This window comes from Fringilla coelebs (assembly GCF_963513975.1).
Source record: "Fringilla coelebs genome assembly, chromosome: Z".
NCBI classification, from domain to species: domain Eukaryota; kingdom Metazoa; phylum Chordata; class Aves; order Passeriformes; family Fringillidae; genus Fringilla; species Fringilla coelebs.
The window spans coordinates 37,926,655-37,943,835 of NC_140031.1; the positions used below are offsets into that span (position 1 = coordinate 37,926,655).

Here is a 17,181-nt window from a genome sequence, read left to right on the forward strand (position 1 = left end):
TGATTTAGAGAACTGATTGATGTCTTCATATATGGAACTGTGTGAGATTCTTTTCCCTGCTCTTATTGATCTTATTGATTCAGCATTTTGCTCTTCAGCATATATTTGTGAACAGTTGCTAATAATAGGCTCATTAGAAGGCAAACTGTATTTGTTACACGCTGTAGCATTCCAATTGTTAGATTTTACTGCTAATAGCATAGCATAGAAGAGATATGTGTGCTTGCTCCAGAACACATGGGTACCTTGCTGCTGATTTTTGCCTTAGTATTTGTGAGGGACGACAATTCTTGAAAAACATATTGGAAAATCTTCACATTGGTGGTGCAGGACTGTAAAAATATGTTACTTGGATGACTCTGAATTTTTCTCTTGTTGCTTAAATTTTTTGAAGACTAAAAGTTTTATAAAAGTTGCACTTCAGTAGCAATTGATCATCATACAACACAAACAAATCATCTTTGGAAAAAAAAACTGTAAAAACTAAATGGAGTATAAAAAATAATCACAGGCTGAGTATGAAAATAAATCACAGAAGAGACAGAGAACCATGTTCCCAAACAGTCCACAATAATAAGTACATTTCCTTTGAACTCATATGTAATATGCATATCTTAAAATATTTGTAATAGACTGCAGATGTCAACTACTCTGTGAAAAAAAAAAAATATCTGCATTATGCCTTGGTTAATAAAATTGCCCAAAAGTAGTTTAAAAATGTAGTTTGCCTGGAACACTGTGTTACGGTACGTGTATAAAACAGATCACTAAGAAGAAGAAAGAAAGTGTGCTTTAGGAAGATGTAACAGTGTGTATATCTCTGCTGAGTTTATGTCCAGAAGCCAAAGCCAGCCAAATGCCAACCTATCTCTTAGAAGGAAGTTGTGAAAATGAGGATGAATGGTGCAAAAACCCAATGCTTCAAAACCTAAAGCTGGTCAGAAAGCTCATCTGCTTTTCTTTCCATCTTGGAAATGGTTTGGCAATTTGGATTTCTGTGATCATTTTCCAGGTGTCAGGAACAGATATAAAGTACAGAACAGAATGCAAGAAAGACAAACAGCAGAGCTGAGCAAGCTGATGCTTGCCACCTGAATAGGCAGAAGCACTCTGGTATTTGGGAAATCAAGTAGGAAACTTGGAACACAGACATGAGGAAAGAGGCGTTTGCCTTTTGAAACATGTGGCCTGGAAACTTGCTGCCACCCAGTGTCAGTAGGTATTTGTTCCCATGAACTAGCCCTTGGAATTCCACCCTGTCCCTAGACAGACAGGCTCTGGGACCCCGGGGTTCTCATGTGAGGAGCTTGGGGTGCACAGCTGCTGGCTAAGGCATGGACAGAATGAGGCATAGCCCACTGAAAGGGAGCATAAAAGGTGAGAGTAAAGACCCTGCTAAAATTGAGTGGTTAACCTTCCTTTGCTGTACCTCTCTTTAAGAAAAATGCCAGACATTGCATAGAAATTTTGCTATTCAAATGCTGTTCAAGCCCAAATGCATGCGGAATTGCACTAACTACATATATTTTCCTCACCATGTTGAAGCAGGATATCTCTTAGGTGTTAAAAGTGGCAGTAACATGCACAGAGCCCAAACTGCTCCCTATCTGGCAGATTACTTCACAGACAAAAAGCTCTATGGGTCATGAGAAAAAGTAATTTCAAAGTATGCTTTTATTTTGAAATTTAAGCACTCTTTTAAGGCTATTTTGGGTTGAAGACTGAGGTACACACTCTGACACATCAGACAAGTATGGAATTCTTCTGCAAGAAGAAACTGCAAAATTTTAGCATCATAAAAAATTTGAGTCATAAACAGCCAGGCAGCCAGTGTTAAGCACAATACTGGTATAGGAGGAGATTTCTTCCACCAGTGAAGGTACTGATCTAAAGAAACAGGGCTAATAATAATTACAATTATTTAAAAAAATCCTAAACAACAACAACAAAAAAAATCCTCAACAAAACCAATAGAAGCAACACACAGCATATAGTAATTAAGTTAAAAAAAGGAAGAAGTTTCTTTTGCATGAAAAAGTCAGTCCCTGAATCTTTTTTATTTTGTAGTTCCTATTAATTTTGTTCCATCACCTCATGTCCAGTTGACTTGCATATTGAGCTACTCAATTTTTCCTAAACAAATTCTTCCTGAGCCATCCAAAAAGAGCTATAAAACTTGATTGAACAGGGATACCAACCTGGTCAAGCAAGCAAATGATTTTTCACAAGTTCTGTAACAACTCCCAGAAGAAAAGACTTTCCAGGCCCCTGACTGTAGGAAGGATTTCCTCTCTCTTCTAGAATCATGACCTCTCACATTTTTCCAGAATTCATTACTTCATCTTCTATTGTTCAGAATCTTCACCTAACAGCAAAAGGAACCTTTGGAGGTGCAAAGACTGTATCTAAGAGAAAACCCCAAATGCGTCACGGACATAGCATGCTATAGAATATGAGTGCCATGATACAGCACTGAAGTGGAACAGTGAAGAATATCCTTTGACTCTCATCCTGGAAACACTGAGCCAGTTTTAAAAACCTTTTATGCCAGCAGTTACTTTAATCAAAATCATTATCGTGCATTGAAACATACCATAATGATTTTTGGTATGTGAAAGCCTTCAAGATATATTCATCTTCTCTGCTAGAAATTTTACCCTGAGAATAGCATGTAATGAATTTTAATAGAAGGCTATGCATTAACAGCACACTCTCCCTGATGCATAAATATCTTATGTACATAGTTAAATAATTTTTTTGCAATATTTCTATGCCATTTCAATGCTGTCAATCACTGGAAATGTTTAATATTTTGGGGAAATACTAAAGTCAGGTAACAATAGCATTGTATCTACTTTGTAACCCCAGCACACAAACCTGCTCCTTCGTCCAGTGCTTTTTTATTACTTTAAAAAATCATTCAAGAAAGGAGTATTTCATGGTTAGCAACAGGCTGTATTTATTATAATTGAGGACTCTACATACATTGTTGCACAAAATTATAATGGACCAATCAACAAAACCATATAGTTTGTACGCAACTGTAAATAGCACTTTAGCAGAAGTTTAACACATTGTGCATTAGTTGTTATAGTAAGGTGACAACTTCAGATGATTACTTCATGGGACTACAAAAGTGCAAACTTTCATTCAAGGCATACACAAACACACAAAAAGGATTACAATACATGCCACAGGTCTAAATAAACCTCAAGCCAATGCTCTCCACCCCCAAACAAGTTAAATGAGTAAGTACCAGCACTCTTAGCAACCACCAGTCTTACCACATTCAAAGTCTTATCTCTAGCAAGAAGCAGAGAAATGCAATCTGAAGAAAGGCCCTTAGCTTGGAGTTTTAGATGTAATTCAACTGTGTCACATGAACTCCATGTTTTTGTTAGGCAAGAGTGAAAAAGTTACTACAGAAGCACTTCACCAGTGTATTACCACTAATTCCTGAATCACTATATAAAGTAACTGTGTGCAACAGTCGACTGTTGAAGGAAATAGTGTCTTTACATCAAAAGGTGACACAACCAAAATTCAAGTATTTACTATTAGACTGTAAGTAATTCTGACCTTCGTTCCTGTGCACTACATAAAGCAGATGAAGTGTAACTTTTTATTTTTTTCATTTTTATTCTTCCCTTTGTCCTGGGAAAAGGAGCAGAGGGAAGAACCAAAATGTAGGTCCAATCCTACATCTACAGCAGTTGGTGACAGGTATGTGGAGTATAACTGTCCACATCAAGATAACCTCTGGATTTTCAACATGCAGGCTTAATGCTCTCCGATCATTCCCATCTCAATACCTACAAGACTCCTGCTGTCCCCCTACTTTTTATTTGCACCATTTTCACCAACTGTTGAAATCTGTTGCTCAAGCAGACATGTTACATTCTATTATGCACAATTGAGCACCTGAGCTGCACAATGTCATCTCTGGACAATGAGGAGATGAAAGGGTGGAACAGTTCCTCTTTCATACCAGGTTTTGGGAGGGTCTTGAGAGACATTTACACTTCTGTAACAGCACCAGTGAAGAACTGCTACAGACTGTATAAGCTTGAAAGACACTTGTTTACAAAACCAAAATTCTGATTAAGTAAATTTCAAAAAAAAAAATGGCCTCTTACAGTATTTTAATTACTGCCTAGACTAATTTAAAATTACTATGAAATACTAAGGGTTTTTTCTAATTAAAAATTATTTTTCTCCTGTTATCAAGTTAAATCCGAGACAGGAGTTAAACACAGGGGACCACAAACTTTGGGGAAAAAAATTCTACTACTTAAGAGTTATGAAAAAGAGTTCAAACTCTAACAAAATTAGTAGCATGCATGATTACAGAAAAAAAAGTAATGAGAAATCTGAGATTTGTCTCTCAATAAATTTTCATAGATTTTGGTGCAAACACAGCACATTCTGTGAACATGGGGAATAAGAACATGGAAGCTGTTTTACCACCTTTGCAAATTAATTGAGGCAAGATAAAAAACTAAAATGTGAAAAACAAGGCCTGTGTATCACTTTTTAGCCCTCCAGCACCCAGATACTTCATGTTTTGAAAATGACCAAGTACAGCAGGGACTATGCCTTCAACAAAGAAAGGAAAATAATTAAAATTAGGCTAGCCCTCTTCCAAGCATTTCTACAACAGGCACTACCATAGCCTATCACTATATTAATACATGAACATTTTTATTTCCCTGAATTTAAGGGAAAATAAACCACCAGCAAATGCATTTGTAAAAAGATGAAAGCATTGGAAAAAGTACAAAGTAAGCAAGTGCTTGTATATATAAATCTCAATAAATACTCACACAGAAATGGTTACGATTTTTTGTTAATTGGTTTGTTTGTTTTCCCCAAATCAAAACAGAACACAATGTATTGTTTCAAATGGGTTTTGAATGGGGAAGTATGAGTAGGATTGACAAAGAAAATGACAGAGGAAAAGAACAGTGAAATTTTATTTCATTGGCAAGTGGAAGTACAGAGATGTTACTGTAGCACTTACTGTTCTTACCTTTTAGATCCCAATTTATCAGAAATTACAGTGTAACTACATCAGGGTGGAATTTAACACACAGCTTATATTTTCAAATATGTAACTTTATTTTTCTTAATAGTATCCCCACTTTACGCAGCCTACAAACCTGAAGAAAATGCATCTGCTTCTGAAAGTCATAATAGTAAGTGTTTTGGGCTGCTCAAAGTCAAAGAAGTAATCCTGAGATTTCAGATGTTAAAGCTTTCTCCACAGCCACATGTTCCTTTGATGTTTGGATTATTGAAGACAAATTCACTGGACAGTTTGTCTTCTACATAGTCCATTTCAGTTCCTAGAAGTGTCAGCTGTGCCTTCTTTTCAATAAACACTCTAACCCCTTGAAAAGAACAGAAAACCAGAAATTACATACAGCAAAACCATCATTCACTTTGAAATTCTCTTTTGACCGGTAATGAAAAAAGAGGAAGCTGAGTGTAAAGACTACCAGTACAACTTGGTTTCCCCGGCCTAATGTGGGGCACTTCAGTCACAGTTTTCTTTCTACCAATAGAAGTCTGGCAGAAGTCTGGAACTGTTACTTATGTATGCACATGAATGTCTTTTTTTTTTTTTCTTTTTTTTTTTTTGTCAGGGGACAAAAAAAACGATGCTGAGGGAAATAAGCTGTAGAACTTGGCAACAAATCTCAGCTTGAGTACACAATTCCCATGCATAGCAGACGGCAACCCATTTCATACCCTTCTTAAAGTCTGTAAATCCAACAGGATACAAAACTTTGACAACATAGATTTTTCCTCTCAAAATGATGAGGTTTGATACCCCCCCAACAGAAGCTTGCGCTACTGCACCAGAAACTCACCATCTTGAACTACTTCTTCATCAGAGTCTCCTTTTGATTTTGTGTATTCTAATGTGTAAGAAAGTCCATTGCAACCCCTTGTACGAACGCCTACTTTCACACCTACCTAAAGGAAAAAGAAATAACAAAAAACATCACCACATGCACGACTTCCTTTTCAAAACCTATTCAGAACACCAAGTTAAAAAGTATGGAGAACAATGAAGCGCTGACATTTATTTTCCTCCACTGCCTAAATGCAAAAGTGCATTACTGTCACAGATAATAGGTAACTTTTTCTTTTTTCTTTTATAAATTTGACCGCCAAGATAAAAAATCCATCTGATCCTTGCTGGAGTGGATCATGCCCTACATATGTTAAATTTTTGAAGTAATAAACCATGGGCACTCCTATAGGAACCAGGTCTCAAAAAGACAGTCAAATTTCAAATTCAGATATTTTGTGACTTCAAATTACAGTTTACTCAGATGCTAATTCAGGTAGCATGACAGTAACATAATTATGAAGCTGCGAGGCCAAAATAAGGGCAGTTACTAGATTATCACAGAACTCTGGTAATGACACCATCAGAAAACTTACTTTAAACCAAAGTTCTGGAAAACATGCTTTTTCATTACCTTTATTGCCAAGAAGCAAACCCCTCCCTAAATCAAGTGTATGCGTACTGCTTTAACTGGCCTTAAAAGCCAACTTAGTCAATGTTTGTAACATTCACAGCATTCCACAAGTCTGACAAGAAGAGCATCCATGTAAGGAGAAAATTGAGAAGTTTTAACAACGTAGAAAACTATTTGTGTGTAAGAATCTTTAAGAAGTATCTATATTACCTTCTATGCACCAGTGCTTCACAACTGAAGAGCCAAATTTTATTATCTATGTCCATATGTTGTGATAAACATGTATCAAAATGTAACACTTCCCATCAAATGGACCCTCAAGACAAACTGCATCTGATCCTTTCAGACAAAATATATTTCTCTACAGGAACTTCTACAAATAATGGGTTGGAAAATGCAAACACCATTTAAAGCCAGGAAACGACTGACCATATAAAGTGTAGGCCCAGGGCCTTAGGATGGTTTAAAGTCTTAGAACAAATAAGTCTAGTTAGTTGCAGATATTCTTTTTGGAACAATACTTACTGTAAAAATAAAAGCTAATGCTTGTTTTTACAATGATTATAAAAGAAGCCTCTGTGTCTTTCCCTCAAGAACAAAAGATGACAAACTCATCATTTGGTGAAACACCGGTTACTTAAAAAAAACACATTGTCTGGCAAGTTTCCTAAGAATTAGATATTCTCCAATGCATATGAATATAACTTTATTACTGCATACTTTACAATGAGAGTTCCTACAAGAACTTAAATAGTAACAGCTGAAGTACTCTCTCCCTATCAGAAATCATTACTATGCCATACTAAAGGGTTTCATTAAAATGTAGCTCAAAAATATCTGAAGCTTCAAGTTTTTCCAACTTTATTAATCTCAACAGTAACTGTACAGTGAATTGTCATTACAGTCAGTTGTTTCCTGCACTTCATTTTATAACGAAACAAAGCTGGATATACAAATAAGCTTATGCGTTTTCTACCAAAAAAGTATGTCAACATCTCTAACAAACACCTTAGTGTTCAGTTCAAACTTCGAAGTTAGCCAGAAATGCTTTGCAATCATGAGCTGTGCTAATACCTCAGCATACTCTACAGACTGACCCTATCTACACTTACATGGTCAGGTTTATCTTTCAGAAGCTCTTTTATCTTCTGGACAGCAGAAGGGGTCTGAAAGACAAAAGAGCACATAAAAATTTGACTTTTTTTGTTTATTTGTATATCTGCAATGAATGCTTGCATGTATTAAAACTGATGCCTGTAACATACACACTGCTGTAAAACAGATGTCTCATCAACCTAATTGACACAGAGCACACCACCTCTTTGCTCCTCACCCGCACTGCCAGCAAACAGATACCTCAAAAATTCAATCTTTAATGCTTAACAGTGGGAGTTCTGGCTGTTAGAATATCAGAATGGCTTGGGTTGGAAGAGAACCTTAAAGATAATCTAGTTCCAACACCCCTGCCATAGCAGAGACAGTAGGCCAGGTTGGTCAAGGCCTTGGACATAGGCCAGGTAGGTTCAAGCCCAAACTGGGCTTGAACACATGCAGAACTTCCCTGGGCAACCCATTCCAATGTCACACCTGCCTCACAGTAACTAATTTCTTCCTAATACCTCATTTAAATCTCCCCCTTATCTTATCGCTACAATTCCTGATGAAAAGTCCCTCTCCAGCTTCCCTGTAGGCCTCCTGCAGATACTGGAAGGTTGCCGTGAGGTCTCCAGACAACCTTCTCTTCTTCAAGCTGGACAGACCCAACATTCTCAACCAGTCTTTATTAAGGAGGTGGCTTCAGTCCTCTTACCAACTTTGTGGCCTCCTGTGGACTTGCTCCATGTCCTCCCTGTGCTGGACCCCAGAGCTGGATGCAGGTTCCAGGTGGGCTCTGACCAGAGCAGAGCAGAGGGGCAGAATCCCCTCTCTGGACCTGCTGCCCACGCTGCTCTGGATGCAGCCCAGGACACGTTTGGCTTTCTGGGCTGGCAGTGCCCATGGCTGGGTCATGTCCAGCCTCTCACCCACCAGCACCCCCAAGTCCTTCTCACAGGGCTGCTCTCAACCCATTCCTCACCTAATCTGTTGGTGTGCCTGGGATTGCCCCAACCCAGGTGTAGGACCTTGCTGAACTTTATGAAGTTTGTATCAGTCCACTTCTCAAGCCTGTCAAGATCCATATTGTTTCTTTGCAACTTTTCCCTCCAAAATCTCTACCATAATTCAATGAAGTAGCTCTTTCTTGTAAAAATTTTGTAATGTAATACCCATTACAGACAAAAAATCAGTTAGATAGAGAGGACTTATAGCCTACTTCTCTCTTCCCATTAACCTTAAGGGAACCTGTGGCATAACAGCAGATAAAATTCGCCATTCATGCAGATCTAGTTGATGCAGATATGCAAGAACAAAATGCAAATGTCAAAATTTCCATTACATTCCCACAACTTTTTAAGACACTGATCAAAGCATTAGTTATGTTAGATTCCTACCATGAGCCGAATTAAACACACAAAGCAAATTTCAAGTAGATTTGCAGTAGAAAATCCTTTCTAATTACCACTACCACTCTTGTTGTTAGAGACCCACTACTAAGCAGGAATTACCTGCTTTGACAAACGACTGAGCTCTCTGCACTCGATCTGCCCCTGCTCCTGCGGCAACTGACTGTACTTTTCTCTGCAGTGGTCTCAGAATCAGAGGTTGGAAGAGACCTCTGAGATCTCCGAGTCCAACCTACGACCAAACACCATGTTTTCAAGTTTGGCCTCTCCAGCACGGCCGCTAGTACAGAATGCTAACGCAATTTATTACCAACAACAGGATGTAAAGCCTTCTTGGAAAGAACCTACGCATCAGCCTCGGTAGGTAACGCATTACCCTTCTTCAAAGAAATTTAATCAAATACTTGTTTTTGGGGTGTCTATGCGACAGGGCCCCCGCTCGCAGGGGCCGCACCGGCGCTGCCCCGGAACTCCGCGGTTCCGCCGACGGAGCGGCGGAGCGCGGGGCCTCCTCTCAGCGGGACTGGCGCGGAGTAGCAGCCGCCGCCTCTCAACTCGGCAGGGGGAAGAAGAGCCCCCTGCAGCCCGCCCGCCGCAGCCGCCCCGCTGGGGTTACCGGCGCTGCCCGGCCGAGCGGGCACAGCTCGGTGGGACGGCCCGTCCCCGTCCTTGCGCCCGCCCCGCTGTCGCCAGGGGCCGCCTCACTGCCCGTGGCGCAGCTCCCGCACCCGCGGGGTGCCGCGGTCCCCGCGTCCCGCCCGCGGCACTGACCAGCGTGAGGGCGGCGCGGGTCGCCTGGATCCTGCGCTTGCTGACGGCGCGCACCGTGGCGCGCACCACGGACGAAGCCATGGCCCGGCGCCCTCGGCCACGGACAGCGCCGCCGAGGGCACGCTGTGACGCCACCGCGCACGGGCCGCGGGCGGGGACGGGCGGCGGCGGCTCCACCCCCGGAGCGGCCCCCGCTCCTGCTCCGGCTCCGGCTGCGGCTGGGCGGGGCACCGCAGGCAGCGGGGCTGCGCGCCGAGATAAGCGGCAAAGACGGCCAGGACGGCCTGCCCTTCAGCTGCCCTGGCGGAGGCCGCGGCAAAACAGCCGCCCAGGTGTCACGTGGAAAGGGGAGGTTTTTCCTGAAATCCTTTAATGATTGATTAGTCTGTCAGCGCCGTTGAAGGTTCAAGTTAACAGGTTATGGAATAACAATCTTTATTACTTTAGAGTGCTTGGGGTTGTAATGGAGCTTAAAGATCATCTAGTCCCAACCCTTTTGCCGTGGGCAGGGACTCCTCCCACTAGACTCAGTTGGTCAAGGCCTTATCCAGACTTCCCTAGGCAACGCATGACCAGTTCTTCACCTGCCTCACAGTGATAAATTTCTTCTAATACATCATTTAAATCTCCCCCTTGTCTTATCACTACAGCTCCTGACAAAGAGCCTCCAGCCTCCCTGTAGGCCCCCTGCAGCTATGGGAAAGTTGCCATAAAGTCTCCAATTAACTTTCTCTTTAATCTGAATGCCCCAACCTCCTGAGCCTGTCTTCACAAGGGAGGTGGCTGCAGTCCTTTTATCAGCTTACTGCAGAGGAGGCCACACACTTGAACAGTTCCATATGCTTCTGAAGTTGGGGCCCCAGAGCTGGATGCAGTGTTGCAACTGGTGTCTCACAAGAGGGAGCAGGAAGGACAGAATTCCCCTCCCTGGTCCTGCTGTTTTGGATGCAGTCTAGAATTCTGACATGTTATGGTTCAAGGATTGCTGGTGACATTACCTGACCGCAAAAACGTATTCAGAGCAATATATTAATTCAAAGCAATGTACTAAAAAACTCTAATCCCTAACAAAAGTCAGCTTAAGACAATAATTTACCATTCACAGAACAGTTCTTACCTCATAGTTGTCCCCACAGGGACAAAGACAGGTTGAGCCTGTCAACTGATTCCAGGAGTTACAATGGAGTTTTCCTAACTTCTCACCCTTCTGAATTCACTTTTGTACTATTCTCTTATGTTTAGGCGGAGCTTGAGTGGCTGTAGTCATAGAGTTTACCCACTCCCAAAGTACAACCACCCCTCACAAGGTATCTCAGAATGTATAATGCATCAGCCTAAGGAGAGTGATTCCACCACAGTTGCGGATTTATCAACCAGGACATCTTCCTTTATTTCCCTTGGTTTTCAGCTGCTGTGAAGCTTATCAGCCAGAAAGGACCACTAAGTACAAGCCTCTGCAAGAGCATGGCTAGAGTGTACTCTACTCCCCCCTCCTTCAGCATGTATAGTGAGTGGGAAGTCAGGTATGCTGGCCACATTCCATCCAGGGAGTAGCAATCCCGTTTTCCTCTACAATTTCCATACCATTATCTTTTTACCCCCAGACATTTTACCGCACCAGAGAGCAATGAGTGCATAATTTCCCACCTACAAAATACAGGCACAGAATGTATTTATTGATTGTCATACCAACAAACATTTTAAAATAGTGCATATGGCTATTGAATAGGAAGCTTTGTCTCAGAAGGCAAAACCCATGTGTAGAGCAGTTCAGTTTGGACAAATCTATGAGTGAAGTGCAGAAGACCTGGAACCAGTGACTGCTATGATCCATCACAGACAACACATTGTGTCTGCTGTCCTGCTGAGCAGGATCCTGCCCTTTCCTCTGGGTTCATGCCAGTCTGGGGCCAAGTGAGAGGATGGCCTTGCAGTGGTCAGGGCCCAGCTGCCCTTCTTGATTCCTGCCTGGTGCAGAGGCTTTCTGGGAGGAGAGCATGAAAGCTGCTGGATGAACTGAGCTGCCATTCCCCAACTCTTGGTGGCTGCAGTGATTTGATTTTGAAGAAACCCCAATAGCCTTGGTACAGGGAGACTCATGCCATTACTTTAAATTGAATGATGGCTATGCCAGAATGTAAACAATTACTCATTTTTCATTTCCACATTCTGCATTCATCCATTTCATTTCCACATTCCTTAAATATGCTAGATAATACTTCAAATCCCTGTTAATGAAGTCCAAGCACAAGAAACACATTTCGATGTCATCACCTCACTTACTTCCCTGATTCCGGGCTTAGTAGATCTGAAGAGCTTGGTAGTATGTAAGATGTGTTACGTGTTTTTTGCATACATAATTATGCTCTTTACTGAGGCACAGTACTACTGCTTCAAATATAAAGATAGCAGGCATATAAAAAAGTTGTATTTTCTTTAGCTACAAAGAGTGTGTCTTTTCACACGTAATTCATGTACCTTGAGCATGCATCTCAGCTAAACTACTCCTACTTAGGGGCAGGGGGAGGTTAATGCACTAGTGGGCTGGAAAGCCGAAGTCTGTACACTTGAAGGGGGGAAGCTCGCGTACAAATGCAGCTAATACCTCCTTCATCATTTGCACTCAACCATGCAGGTACAACTTTCCTCAGGATGCTTCCAATCATCAATCCTTAGTCCCTTGCCTGCTGAATCAATCTCCACATGTAAGACTGAGCCTGGGCTAGAAAAATAGTCTTCTCTCAGAAAAGATAAATGCAAAAATCACTTTCAAATTTTAACTATTTCAAGTGAGTAAAAAGAAATATTGATAAGTTATCAGTGTGGAAGAAAAAGTCAACAACTTTCCATTCTAGAAAACTCCCATTCTAAGCAGCTATTTCAAGCCCTGGAAGCTGTAAGTAAAATTTTAACAGGTGGGGAAACAGTTTTAAATATAACTAGGAAACAAACCTTACCAGAACAATTACCCTAGGGAAAACAGATGTGTGTGATCTAGTAGTTAAACAGCTAAACGACATTGACTTATCTGTTTAAGACAGTTAACTGTGTAGCAAACCTGAAAAACTTTCATATTTCTAAATTTCTCAGCACTGATAACCTACTATTCACAGCATAAAACATATTCTAACTTTGGAAACTTAGACATAAAAAGCATGTGAAATTCCTGTGAAATATGATGACAGCATTTTTTTCCAATAAAAAAAGGCAGCATAAATAAACAACTGCCTGTTCCTCCATATCATTAAGAAGGACAGAGTATGCACCTAGTTTAGAAGAGGTTTATACACTTCAATCTCACCAGCAAAACTGGAAGTAGCTCTGAACAGAAAACTAAATAAAGCAAAAAAGTAATATGTTTGAATATATGTTTAGGAAAGAACACAGAAGAAATTATTTGTGGAAGCAACACATCTGGAAGTTCATAGATAGCTGGCTTCAGATGGGTGAAAACCAAAACAAGACTTAGGATGCTAATTCCCTAAGACCCCTTTGAAATTCTAGCTTTCAACTTCCATAAAAATAGACAGGGGAAAAAAATGAACATGATGTTCTAAATCTATATAATTATAGTAAATTAGCATTAATTCTACATTTATGTCAGATATATTGAAAACTACAACCTCAGGAAAAAAAAAACTTAAGTCTGATTTTCACATTTTTTTTTTAAATTTATTTCAGATTCATAAATTAACAGTGGTTTCAATTTTAACACATAACTAATTCTCTTCTGAACAAGATAAGATGGTACATTACCACCTCTGGAAGGACTTCAAGTAAAACTCAAGTTTGTACTACTAATGAATGTAAATTCTTGACTGGTACAAGGATCCTCTTCATATTCTATGAAAACGGACATGTATTTTTCCCCAGTTGCCAAATATAATACCTCTATTTCTTAAAGCATTTTTGTCTGTATCCCCAAGGCCTTTAAAAAGATTCTTAGCAGCAACAAAACAGGACTGACCTGTTACCTTGTTTTTCTTTCTTTCTTGAACACGAGCACAGCAGCAAATAAACTCCCATAAAATCACAGAACAGAAAACAACCCCACAAAATCTCAGTGGCACTGTTTGTCCAGAGATTGTTTAACATATGATGACTAGTGTCTATGTTTTTAGATCTCTGGAAAAATAAAAAAGAATATAGCAGTCTACAAACATCTCAAACACTTACACAAGGATTCAGTAAACAATCAACATTAATAAATATTATTTGCTCCTTCAAAAAATTCATTTTTGAAGAAAATATAATTTATTTGGCTAGCACATAGTTTTAGTGCAGTTTAAAATGCTCAGGTGGAACAACAAAACCCTAGAAACAGTTCATTTTTAGACCTGCCCTTTTCTAAATGCATTACCTGGTAAACAAATACAAAACATCATGGCTTTCTATTAAAATGCTCGAACAATCTATTATAAAGAGCAGGGGTCTGTATCAAAATCCACAGTTGCTTCTACTAGCAATCTAAAAGAAAACATCCATATTTTCATTGAACTTAAGCTGAAGGTTGTCTATGCTGCTGTCCTGTGAATTTAGAGGCTTTAGCCAAAGACATTTCTTTTAAAGTGATTGATGGGCCTGTGTTGCAATTTATCAGTGCTTAATATCCCTCATGATTCTTGCTGGGTCCTCTTCTGCGAAGCTTTTCCCTGAGTCATGTATTTATTGGAAAGGCTGCCTAAATTGGGAGGAAAAAAGCAGAATGATTTAAAGGTATTATTTATTGGTTTTTAAAAACCAAAACCAAACAAAAACAAACCCACAAAAAATCCAGAAAGACATAAATCAACTGAAGAAAAAGACAGGAGAAAATTATTGTCAAGTCAAACTACAATGAAAGGACACACAGATCAACTTAAGATCATTACCTGCTAAAGGACAGTAGGAAATAATTAGATACAAAATTGAGAACATTTTCTTGAACTAAACACCTAATGACAAACCACTTTGGGTTACAAAATCCCCAAACTCAGATTTGAAAAAGCCTTCCAGCAAAGACAAAAAAATCCAATGTCTTCCCAACAAAACCGATAATTTATTTTGAGATACTTAACAGCAGACAAGTCATCACAAACTTCAGAAAACTAATTAGGTCCCCCTCCAACTGCAAAGAGATTAGCGTATTATATACCCATGGTGCTGAAAGGCTGCAGAATTGTACTAAAAATTGTATTTAAAACAAAAGCAGCCCTTCTTAAAATCTTACTTGTACTTGCTACTAAGTGTGTGAAATTGTTGTAAGGAAGCTACATTGTTAATCATGCATTTAAAGCAAAACATTTCTGATTCAGAAAAAATACACAAAGGCCTTTATAATACAATCTTACTGCTACTTCTAAATGTAAGTTTAACTTGTTTGCATTTTGGCAGCTCATACCAAGGATGTGGCTTGATAATCTCTAAGTTAGCTTATCATGTATAATTCTAGACAATTACTGCAAGAAACCTTCACAGGAAAGCATTCCATGTTTTGTCCCGGAAGAATCAGAGAACCAACCCCATGTAAGCTGAAACAGGAGAGATTGATACAACTCCACCATACCCTGCTGCAAAATAAATCCACCAGAGTCAGTGTTATAAAAGAACAGAATTGTTATGCCCAAGTTTTGCTTCCAATACAAAACTCAAAATTTGTACACTTCTCCAGACTAAAAAATTAGGTGGCTTCAGCCTGTTCAAGCTGCCACTGTGTTCAGCAAACTAGCTAGAGTTTCTATAAGGACTGATGAAGAATCATACAATTATAGAACGACTTGGGTTAAAGGTCATTGAGTCCAACCCTCCTGCTGTGGGCAGGGACAGCTTCAACAATATCAAGTTGCTCAGAGCCCGATCCAATCTGACCTTGGATGTTTTCAGGGGTGAAGCGTCCACCATCTCTCTGGGCAATCTGTGTTTCACCATCCTGGTTGTAAAAATCTTCTTTCTTTGGTCTAATGTAAATTGACCCTCTTGTATTAACCATTACCCCTTACTATCGCAACAATCCCTGCTAAATACTTTGTTCCCACCTTTCTTAAAGGTCCCCTTTTACAACAGAAAGGCCACAATATGGCCTTCCCTGAAGCCTTCTTTTCTCTAGGCTGAACAACCCCAACCCTCTCAGCCTCTCCCTAGGAGAAGTGCTCTATCCCTCTGATCATCTTGGTGAGTCTCTTCTGGACTCACTCTCACAGTTCCATGTCCTTCCTGTGCTGGGAACCCCAGAGCTGGATGGAGGGCTCCAGGTGGGGTCTCACCAGAGCAGAACAGGGGGGCAGAATCCCCTCCCATACCCTCCTGGCCAGGCTTTTACACATAGTTTCTGAATTGAACTCAAGATACACAAACCTGACTGGGGACTCAAAAATACTTTTCCTTTTTGTTTCTTTTTTTCTTCAGGCATAAGCACTCCCTATAAAAAACAGATACATATCAATAAACCAACAATGGACTTTAAAACATATCAAAAGTAAAAGATGAAACCAAACTGGGACTTGGTGTTTACCTGATTTAATCTACCAGCATGTTTGACAGCAGTGGGTAAAGAAGGGGACCCACACAACACTTCTGGCTTTGAGCCATCTGAAAAAAAATCATAAAAAGGAGCTGCTAATAGGGAACAAGTTTCCATTTCAGTTATCATAAAACAGAAAAACACCAAAACATTTTCTATCTAGAATCAGAAAATGCAGAATGTAGGATATAGTTATTGTTATGAGTAAAAAAAAAAGGGTTACCCATTTTTTAAAGGTTGCAGATTTACAAGTTGAGCCAGTTGCTGGCAGAGGACAGTTCTTTGTTAGTATCATGTTGTAATCACCTGTTAATAGTCGGTCATTAACTCCCTATTGTTGAGAATTCCCTTTTTTATCAGTACCACCCTGCCTGCGGCCAGGTGGATGGCCCCCGAAGACAGTGAAAGGAGGGGACATCGGAGTTGGCATGCAAATGACGGAGCCAGCATGCCACGGGAAAGCCCCCCCACCAAAACTAGCAAAAAGACCCCTAAAACAACGAGCCAACACAGAATTAAGAGATCAAAGTGATGCCTGGACGTGAGGAACAGAACCCAGAGCCTGCTGAAATGCTGTGACCCTTTTTGCCCTTCACCCTAGCCAAGGGGGACGTCGGCTGGAAGGAGGACCCTGAAGGTCAAACCGAAAAATGGAATAAGGGGTATCCCAGGTGTTCTCGTGAGGATGGAACCTCCAGCTCTGCCTGTGGACTAGCAGACAAAGCTGTAATTTTCCTTTTCCTCCGAGCCCCTCCTGGGAGCAGCAGCGGTGTGAGTGAGGACCTGTCAGTTCTCCACACCTTAGCGGATCACCTTTAATAAAGGCATTAAAGAGGAGAAAGAACTCCTGCCCTGTTTTTTTCAATTTATTTCAATTTTATTTTCCTCAATTTTATCACATGGAAAACTTGCATAA

General features: G+C 40.3%; 2 protein-coding genes across 3 annotated transcripts in view; both read right to left on the reverse strand.

Annotated features, from left to right (window-relative positions):
* Nucleotides 1–3,973: 3,973 nt before the first annotated feature.
* Nucleotides 3,974–9,929, reverse strand: ISCA1 (iron-sulfur cluster assembly 1). Its single transcript, XM_084224934.1, has 4 exons — nucleotides 9,767–9,929; nucleotides 7,604–7,657; nucleotides 5,874–5,979; nucleotides 3,974–5,390 (listed from the first exon to the last, which is right to left on the reverse strand). Exons 1-4 carry the CDS (start codon nucleotides 9,845–9,847, stop codon nucleotides 5,242–5,244), a joined length of 390 nt encoding a protein of 129 aa, XP_084081060.1. The 5' UTR covers nucleotides 9,848–9,929; the 3' UTR covers nucleotides 3,974–5,241.
* Nucleotides 9,930–13,467: 3,538 nt separating this feature from the next.
* The window catches only part of TUT7 (terminal uridylyl transferase 7), a 35,123-nt gene continuing 31,409 nt past the window's right edge, over nucleotides 13,468–17,181 (reverse strand). Inside the window, exons 27-29 of one of the 2 annotated variants that reach the window (XM_084225811.1) lie at nucleotides 16,257–16,333; nucleotides 16,100–16,163; nucleotides 13,468–14,447 (exon numbers count right to left, since the gene is read on the reverse strand). In XM_084225811.1, the coding sequence (XP_084081937.1) occupies nucleotides 14,380–14,447; nucleotides 16,100–16,163; nucleotides 16,257–16,333 (209 nt within the window). In that variant the 3' untranslated portion in view covers nucleotides 13,468–14,379. The remainder of the gene's footprint in view (nucleotides 14,448–16,099; nucleotides 16,164–16,256; nucleotides 16,334–17,181) is intronic. The other variant, XR_014616949.1, reaches the window with a different exon arrangement.